This window comes from Cebus imitator, unplaced genomic scaffold (assembly GCF_001604975.1).
Source record: "Cebus imitator isolate Cc_AM_T3 unplaced genomic scaffold, Cebus_imitator-1.0 Scaffold136, whole genome shotgun sequence".
Classification (NCBI taxonomy): domain Eukaryota; kingdom Metazoa; phylum Chordata; class Mammalia; order Primates; family Cebidae; genus Cebus; species Cebus imitator.
In genome coordinates, this window is record NW_016107451.1 from 1464668 (window position 1) to 1473584 (window position 8917).

The following is an 8917-nucleotide window of genomic DNA, read 5'->3' on the forward strand; positions in this document are numbered from 1 at the left end:
TTTTTGAGAAAGAGTCTTGCTCTGTTGCCAGGCTAGAGTGCAGTGGTGCAATCTCGGCTCACTGCAACCTCTGCCTCCTAGGTTCAAGCGATTCTGCCGCCTCAGCCTCCCGAGTAGCTGAGACCACAGACGCGTGCCACCACACCCGGCTAATTTTTGTATTTTTACTAGAGACGGGGTTTCACCAAGTTGCAGGATGGTCTCAATCTCTTGACCTCGTGATCCACCCACCTCGGTCTCCCAAAGTGCTGGGATTACAGGCGTCAGCCACTGCACCCAGCCCTTTTTTCTATTTTTAGTAGAGACAGGGTTTCGCCATGTTGGCCAGAGGCTGGTCTCTAACTCCTGACCTCAAGTGATCTGCCCGCCTTGACCTCCCAACGTGCTGGGATTACAGGGGTGACCTGCCACGCCCAGCCAGGAACTGGAACTTTATCCTGATTTACAAATCATAGTTTCGGAAGGATTTTGGAATTTACAATTCCCTTGGTGCCCTGGGATGTGATGGGGGCTGAATTTGAGGAGCTGAAATTTGAAGGTGGCTCAGCAGCAGCAGTTGCAGGCCTAAGGGCACAGATGCAGCGATTAGGCAAATCTGTAGAAGACCAGCTGTATCAGTGTGGTGGGGATGCGGTGAGGGAGAGGCAGAATCACAGCAATTGCCTAACAAATGTCTGATGACAGGATGGTTCCGGCCGGGCGCGGTGGCTCACGCCTGTAATTCCAGCACCTTGGGAGGCCGAGGCCGGCAGTTCATGAGGCCAGGAGATCAAGGCCATCCTGGCTAACACACTGAAACCCCACCTCTACTAAAAACACAAAAAATTAGCCGGGCATGGTGGCGAGCGCCTGTAGTCCCAGCTACTCGGGAGGCTGAGGCAGGAGAATCGCTTGAACCCAGGAGGCGGAGGTTGCAGTGAGCCGAGATCGTGCCAATGCACTCCAGCCTGGACCACAGAGCAAGACTGTCTTAAAAAAAGAGAAAGGATGGTTCTCAGCAGGGCACTGTGAGTCATGCCTGTAATCCCCGAACTTTGGGAGGCCCAGGTGGGAGGATCACTTGAGCCCAGGACTTTGAGATCAGCCTGGGCAACAAGGCAGGACCCTATCTCTACAAAAAATACAAAAATCAGCCAGGCGCGGTAGCACGCACCTGTGGTTCCAGCTATCCAGCTACTTGGAAGGCTGAGGCAGGAGGATCGCCTAAGCCCAGAAGGTGGAGGCTGCAGTGAGCTATGATCACACCACCACACTCCAGCGTCTAGGTGCCTGAGATCCTTTCTCAAAAAAAGAAGAAAAAAGATGGTTCTTGGCATCTAACTTCATTAGATAGTAGCATGGTCATCTGAGTGAAGATGGGGAGGACGGTAGTTCTGCAGGATATTTGAGGGATGGCTGAGCCCTGGAGGGCCCTCAGGCTGCTCAAAGAGGAGGGGAGGGTGAAGGAAGAGATTTGCCAGGTGGCAGTCGAAACCTTGTGGGTGGGAAAGATTCCACAGGTTGGGGAACCGGATAGGTTACCAGCTGGAGCCGCTCCCCACCCCCACCCCCTTCCCTGGCAGGCTGAAGGCACCAATCCTTGTCTGGGGGAGGTTGCCCTTGCCAGGTAGCCAGGGCGGGTTCTAGGCGGTAGGGGGCACACTCGGACTGGGGCAGGTGAAGCAGGAGACGTCTGGGGCTCCCACAGCCCTGGGGTGGTGGTGGGGTTTTGTTTTATTATATATATATTTTTGTAGAGATGGGGGGTCTCGCCATGCTGCCCAGGCGGGTATGGAACTCCTGGCCCCCAAGCGGTAGGTCTGGGGTGCTAAGCCAGCCCCCCCGGGCGGGCCAGGGAGACAAAGCCGATTCTGGGGCAGTCAGAGGGTTTTCCAGGTCGGGGTAGTGCCTCCGATTCGGGGGTCGAAGACGGGCAGCTGAGCTTTTGGTACCCGGCCTTATCAGACTGGGACCCGGAGCCCCTTCGACACCGCGCGGACTTGTTCCTGACGCATCGCCCCGCGGAGAGGGCCTCACCTGAAAGGGACCGGGAACGGGGTGAAGGTGGGGAGTGGGGCTCAGGGCAGCAAGTGGCAACGCGGGCAGGGAGCATCCAGATGACGGGTGCGGGAGGAGGGTCCCCGGGGGACTGAGCAGTGCGTGAACAGGGGCGGAGAAGGCTCCGTCTGATGGGGGGCCTCGGGAGATCCCAAACAGAACAGGACAGACAAGAGGGTCCTCGGGAGGCCCCAAATCGTAGGACGGGACAGACAAGGGGGTCCTCGGGAGACCCCAAACCGTAGGACAGACAAGGGGGTCCTCAGAAGACCCCAAATCCTAGGACGGGACAGACAAGCCCCAAATTCCCTCGCACATTTCCAGGGTCAATTTCCAGGGACTGGGCAGACGGCGCCCGGGAGGAGAAGGGGTCGTGAACCGGCAGGAGGCGCCACGCCTGGACCGCGTCCGGGATCCCAGAACCCGAGTGCGCCAGGACGGGAACCACCAGGCGGGAGCGCGAGGAGCCAAGATCCGAAGCCCGAGGCCGCGGGGACGGCAGCCCCGCGCGGGGAACAGCGGGAGGACCGGAGAGCTGAACGGCCGCGCGGAGCCCGCGCATCTGGGCGTGGTGACCGAGGCGGCCGCAGGAGAGCCCGGCCGGGGGCCTCAGGGTCTCGTGGGGGTCCGCGGGGCGCCGGGACGCGGAGCGGAAGCCGCAGCCTCGCAGAGTCAGGGCGCTGGGGAGGCACCGGGGCGATGTCGTGGGGCTCCGCCGTGCTGGGATTCGGGGTGAAGGCGGCAGAGCCCAGGCCCGGCCCGCAACGCCGCGGCCCCCCCGGCTCCTCATCTCTCTTGTTTGTCTCCGAGTCCGGCCGGAACCGGCTTCTGCTCACGGCGGGGCGGGCGGGTGGCTGGCTCCTGATTGGTCGACGCCTGTTTCCAGCCCCCGCTCAGCCAATCAGCGGGCGACAGTGTTTTCATCTCGGGTCGGAATAAAAGGGCTGGAATAAAAGAGGGCAGAAAAGGCGCCGGGCGGGCCCGACACGCGCGGAGCTGCCGGGGAGCGGGATCGGGGAGCGAGGCCGGCGAGGGCGCGCGGGCAGCTGCGGCACCGAAGCGGCGCGGGGAGCAAACGACGGAACCCGAGGAACCGAACGGAGCGGTGAGGGGCCGCCTCCGGGGAGACCATGAGAAGCGGAGGGCCGGAGATGGAGGCCGGCGGTCCGCTGCCATGGAAACGGGCGAGGCGCCGGGAAACGCCCGGGCTGGGGGTCTCGCGCCGCCGGTTTGAACCGGCTCCTGGTCTTACACGCCGGGTTCGCGTGGCCGCAGCGCCTAGCGACCTAGACGGCGGCCAATGGCACGGCAGTTCCTGCGCCGTCTGGCCAATCAGCGCGGCGGGGCGGGCCGTTCTGGAGCTCGGTGCGCTGATCTTGTGGTTGACGAAACCGGCTTCGGGGAAGGGTCTCGGGTGCGGGCGGGAGGGCGCCCGTCAGGGCCCCTGGGAGTGGCCGCCCTCGGGCATCCCCCGGCCCAGGTGGTCGCGCCCCGCGCCGCTGTCCAGCCCGGCCTCAAGCCGTGTCAGTCCTGCGGGGGGCCAGGGCCAGGTCCACGGCCCTGAGCATGCGTGGGTCCCTTCGTGCCTCCATGCCTCGGTTTACCTCGGAGTGAGACACCTCCCTGCCTGGCCGGGGCGGCTCGGTCGGCGCGGAGGGCGGCGGTGCGGGCTGGCCGCGCGTCGGGTGGCCCAGGGCCGGGCAGGGCTGGGGCTCGCCTCGCTGACCTCTTTCGCTGCGCGCTCCGGCCACCGCAGCCACGGAGGGGTGACGAGCCCCGCGCCCTGCGGCAGCGGCCGGGGCGGCGGCAGAGGCTGGGCAGGGCCGGCCGCTGACGCCGAGGTCTGTGCGCAGGTGGTGCAGAGCCGGAGCCCGAGCCGCGCCGCGCCATGGCGCCCACCCTGGCCACTGCCCATCGGCGCCGCTGGTGGATGGCCTGCACGGCCGTGCTGGAAAACCTCCTCTTCTCGGCAGTCCTCCTGGGCTGGGGCTCACTGCTCATCATGCTCAAGTCGGAAGGCTTTTACTCCTACCTGTGTGCCGAGCCAGGTGAGACAGGCGCCTGGGGCTGCGGGGGGCTCCCGGAGTCGGGGCTCTGGGTGGGGGCGGGAGGGGGCGAAGACCTACGAGCAGCACCTCACTCATCGCCCAGCGCCTCTCGGGCATCTAAAGGCCCACTGGACCCTCACCCGGCTCTGCCGGGTACTTATCATCGCCCCGTTTCGTGGGCAAAGACATGGAGGCTCAGAGCCATCTTCGGTCTTGGGCAAGGCCACAGAGCCACAGCTGCTGTCCAGGGTGTTCCTTCCACCCCAGGAGCGTTGCTGGGCTCCCCTCCTCTCCTCCCTGCGCCTGGAACGCGGCTTGCCTTGTAGTAAACATGTTGCTCTTGGATGGTGAGAAAGAGGAACTCCTGGATTAGGGGCTGGGGTGCAGCAGGAGAGGAAGTGGCCTTGCCTCCGCCCCAGGCAGGGCTCATCTAGAATCTAGACGTTTCTTAGGTGGTTGCGGAGTCTCCCAAAGTGCTTGCTGGACACAGTCTCTCGTCTATTTTTGCCGACTTATGATTCTCCAAAGGACGTTCCCTCCCACGGGCTGTGAGGACATCTCCGTGGCTTCCCAGCCCCGTGGGGATGGAGGGGAAGAGAACGTTGGAGATAGTACGGCCTGCTCTCTTCTTGCTGAAGGCAGGCCGGGCACGCTTGTGTGCATGACATCCGCACCACCCAGCACACACGCGCACCTTCACACCTTCACGTCCTGTGGGAGGACCCCGGTTACTACAGGGGCAGTAGGCCCAGCCCCACAGGAGGGCTCCAGCAGCCCAGCCTCTGGCCTCCTACCCTCCTCCTTAGGCGAAGGTAACAGGAAATGCTTCCTTCTGCGCTCTCCTTGATCCCAATGGTAGCTGCATAACAGCTGAACTCACATTACCTCTCTCCCCAGGGCCAGAGGGCCGTTAGGTGCAGGTAGCCCAGGACTGACTTCCTGAGTCCCCACCAGCAGGCCTTTTCCTTCTAGAGCTCTTTGCAGGAAGAGAAGGCTTCACGCCAGCTCATGCTGGGTCTCATCCTTTGTGGAAGCCTCTGTTTCCTCTCTCGGATCTGCCCGGAGTCCCGTGTGTCCCAGTCTCTAGGGAGGGAGGCTTCGCTGGAGAGGTTCGAGCAGGAGAAAGTGGGGAACGCAGAGGCCTCGTGGAGTGGACAGAAAGTGTATCATTTGTAACTAACCTTTAGCCTTTAGCCACTCAAAAATATTTCCTAACAGCCTAAGGGTTCTTGGCAGACCTTTCTCCACATCAGCAAGAAATCTTAGGGGTTGGGAAGGGTCAGACCTTGTTCCCTGAGCAAGCTTTCTGCTTTGCCCAAGAGATATTAGGAGATTAATTTCTCTCCTGGGCACAGGTGGGAGTGTTTGCTTCGTCCTCTCCTCTCTTCTTTATAGATCATGACTCTTCCTGCTTGCCATTTTTTTTTTTAAAGCAGGCCGGGTACAGTGGCTCACACCTGTAATCCCAGCACTTTGGGAGGCTGAGATAAGCGGATCACAAGGTCAGGAGTTCAAGACCAGCCTGACCAATATGGTGAAGACCCTATCTCTACTAAAAATACAAAAATTTAGCTGGGCATGGTGGCATGTGCCTGTAATCCCAGCTACTCAGGAGGCTGAGGCAAGATAATCACTTGAACCCAGGAGGCAGAGGTTGCAATGAGCTAAGATCACACCACTGCACTCCAGCCTGGGTGACAGAGCAAGACTTCATCTCAAAAAAAAAAAGGCAGAAAAAAAAAATCATCCCCAAAGAAAGCTCTTGGTGTCTCATCCAGACCAGAGGACTGTTGTGGGTAGAGTTTTGTTTTCCTTTGGACCTGCCATGGTGTCGGGAAGGTCATATCTAGATGGTTTTTTTTTTTTTCATAGATTGTCCACTGATTTAACTTACTGTATGGTTTTGGCAGAATTCCAAATTCCTTCATTCCTGCCTCAACCTCGGCCTCTTCCTCTAAGAAAGGAACCTCAGCTTCTTCCCCACGGTCTCTGTTGTGCCAGTGAGGTGCTGAGTCGGTGGTTAAGCCCGGGGAGACTTGACAGATTGCTCCTCTAAACCGATGTGAAGGTGAAGGGTCAGGACTGTGGGTTGAACATCAACCTCTTATCCTGGGCGTTTGTTCCTGCCTCTGATTTTGTTTTTTTCTGACGATCTGGCAAACCCGCTGAGCCCCCGTCCCGGGCAGGAAGGCTGCTGAGTCCACACAGCTTATCTCTGTGGCCTCGCTGCTCCTTGATTCTTGGAGTCGGCATCACCAGTTCTCTTTCAGGCCAGAAATCCCCACACGTTGCCTGTCTGGGAGTGCCTGGCAAAGTCAGGGTGAAGGTTTCTGCCTGGGTCTGACATTTTCAAACTTGGCGGATGCCTGGATTGCAGAGAAGCACTCAGGCCATTTTTCGAATTTATTGAATTAGGCTTGTGAAAGGCTGAGTAGTCCCAGGCTGTCCCCAGCTGATTGAGATGCAAATTGGTCAGCTTTGTGTGGCTCTCAGACGAAGCCTTTTGTTCTCTGAAGAAAATTCGCCTGAACCTGTTGAACGGTTCTTAGAACTCTTTCTCAGGACTCCAGCCAGAATCTGGCCACAGGCGCGGTGTTGGCTCCAACGTGGGGCAGTGGCAGAAGGAAGGAGACAGCTTATTTCTCTGCTGCCCTCCGTTTCTTCTCCCTTGCCCACTGGGAGAGGTGACAGGTGGGGTCTGCGGACCTGGGCACGGGCCATTGACCACGGGCTTTGCACGACATCCACCAGGTGCTGGTGCTGGGCGCCTCCCTAGGCCCCTGGCGAGGGCGGGAGACCTACTGGGTTCTCAGCCCCAGAAGCGGGGGCTTTCCCAGAGCTGTGTCCTTTTGGCCTCTGGGATGGCGCCGTGACCGGCCACCCCCGAGCCCTTCCCTCCTTTCGTCTGTGGTCCAGTGGCCCACTTCAGCGGGGTCAGGGTGGGCTTGTGGGGCTGCGGCTACCTGTGGATGGTTTCTTTTTGAGACAGGGTCTCATTCTGTTGCCCAGGCTGGAATGTGTGGTGCAGTCACAGCTCACTGCGGCCTTGACTCCTGGGCTCAAGCGATCCTCCCCCTCAGCTCCTGAGTAATGGGACTACAAGTGGGCACCACCACCAACCCAGCTGATTTTTTTTTTTTTATACTTTTTTTTTTTTTCTTTTAAGACGGGGTTTCACGGTGTTGGTCAGGCTGGTCTCGAACTCCCAACCTCAGGTGTGATCCGCCCGCCTTGGCCTCCAAAGTGCTTGGATTACAGGTGTGAGCCACCAGGCCTGGCCTCGGGCCAATTTTTGAATTTTTTTTTTTTTTTTTTGCAGAGACAGGGTCTCACCATCTTGCCCAGGCTGGTCTCAAACTCCTGGGCTCAAGCAGTCCTCCCGCCTCAGCTGCCCAAAGTGCTGGGCCTATGGGCATGAGCTCCTATGCCCAGTTAGGTTTAATTTTGTTTTTTTGAGACAGAGTCTCACTCTGTTGCCCAGACTTCAGTGCAATGGCGTGATCTCAGCTCACTGCAACCTCTGCTTCTCAGGTTCAAGCAATTCTCCTGCCTCAGTCTCCCGAGAAGCTGGGATTACAGGCACCCACCACCACGCCCGGCTAATTTTTGTCTTTTTTAGTAGAGACAGGGTTTTACCATATTGGTCAGACTGATCTTGAACTCCTGACCTCAGGTGATCCACCCGCCTTGGCCTCCCAAAGTGCTGGGATTACAGGCGTGAGCCACCGAGCCCGATCAAATTTTTTGTAGAGATAGGGGTTTCACCATGTTGGTCAGGCTGGTCTCCAGCTCCTGGGCTCAAGTGATCCTCTGGCCTCAGCCTCTGAAAGTGCTGGGACTACAGGTGCAAGCCACCATATCCTGTTAATTTTTAAATGTTTTGTAGAGATAGGGGGTTTCACCATGTTGCCCAGGCTGGTCTTCAACTCCTGGCTCAGTCGATCTGCCCTCCTCGGGCTCCCAGATGCTGGGATTACAGGTGTGAGCCACTGCTGCTGGCCTGTGTGGATATTGAATCCCCTCTTTCTTGTAACCTAAATATTCAGTAAAGATTGACGAAGGTGCCGTGCTGGGGGTGCAGAGCAAACACATCATCACACGCACACCTGTGTAATTCCAGGTGGTGGTCGGGCCCCAAGAAAGCAGGGTGCCGGGAGCTGGAACAGCAGCAGGGATCTGGCTCCCCCGGTGGGAGGGCTTCTCTGTGTTCAGGTGGAAGCCTGGAGGTTAAGGAGGGGTGAGTCAGGAGAGGAGGGTCCACCCTGGAGAAGGGAGAGATGTGGGAAGGGGTTGGGCCTGCGAGGCCTGAGAGGCCTTCTGGGGAAACCGGATTTTATTCCCAAGGCCGGAGGAAGCCGGGGAGGTGGAGGAGGGCGATGGTCCAGTTCCCCTGTTAGAGGCTCAAGTGAATTGCTGACGGCTTGCCACATGCTGGGGTGTGGATGTTGTAGAAAGCAGAAGTCATCAAGCCCCTGCCCGAGGAAGGCACTCACGGTCTGACCATGGCCGTGAAGGAAGGCCGTAGTTGTATGCTCTTTATCGCTGGGAGAGAGCCTGGCGCAGGGGTCCCTGTGAGGGCAGAGGGGCTGCCACCCGCACTGGGGACACAGGGCCACGCTTGGTCCCCATGGGCTGAGTGAAGCTGTGGATATTGACAGGAGACTTCTCTGCTGGTTCGAGGACCTCTTTATTTTTTTGGCCAGCAGGGAGACGGTTTCACTCTTGTCACCCAGACTGGAGTGCAGTGGCATGATCTCGGCTTACTGTAACCTCTGCCTCCCAGGTTCAAGTGATTTTCCTACCTCAGCCTCCCAAGTAGCTGGGATTACAGG

General features: G+C 59.0%; 1 protein-coding gene across 1 annotated transcript in view; it reads left to right on the top strand.

Annotated features, from left to right (window-relative positions):
* The first annotated feature begins 3014 nt into the window (after nt 1-3014).
* SLC43A2 (solute carrier family 43 member 2) overlaps nt 3015-8917 on the top strand; it is a 52720-nt gene continuing 46817 nt past the window's right edge. The window contains exons 1-2 of the mRNA XM_017541673.2: nt 3015-3142; nt 3891-4085. Of these exons, the coding sequence (XP_017397162.2) occupies nt 3926-4085 (160 nt within the window). The 5' untranslated portion in view covers nt 3015-3142; nt 3891-3925. The remainder of the gene's footprint in view (nt 3143-3890; nt 4086-8917) is intronic.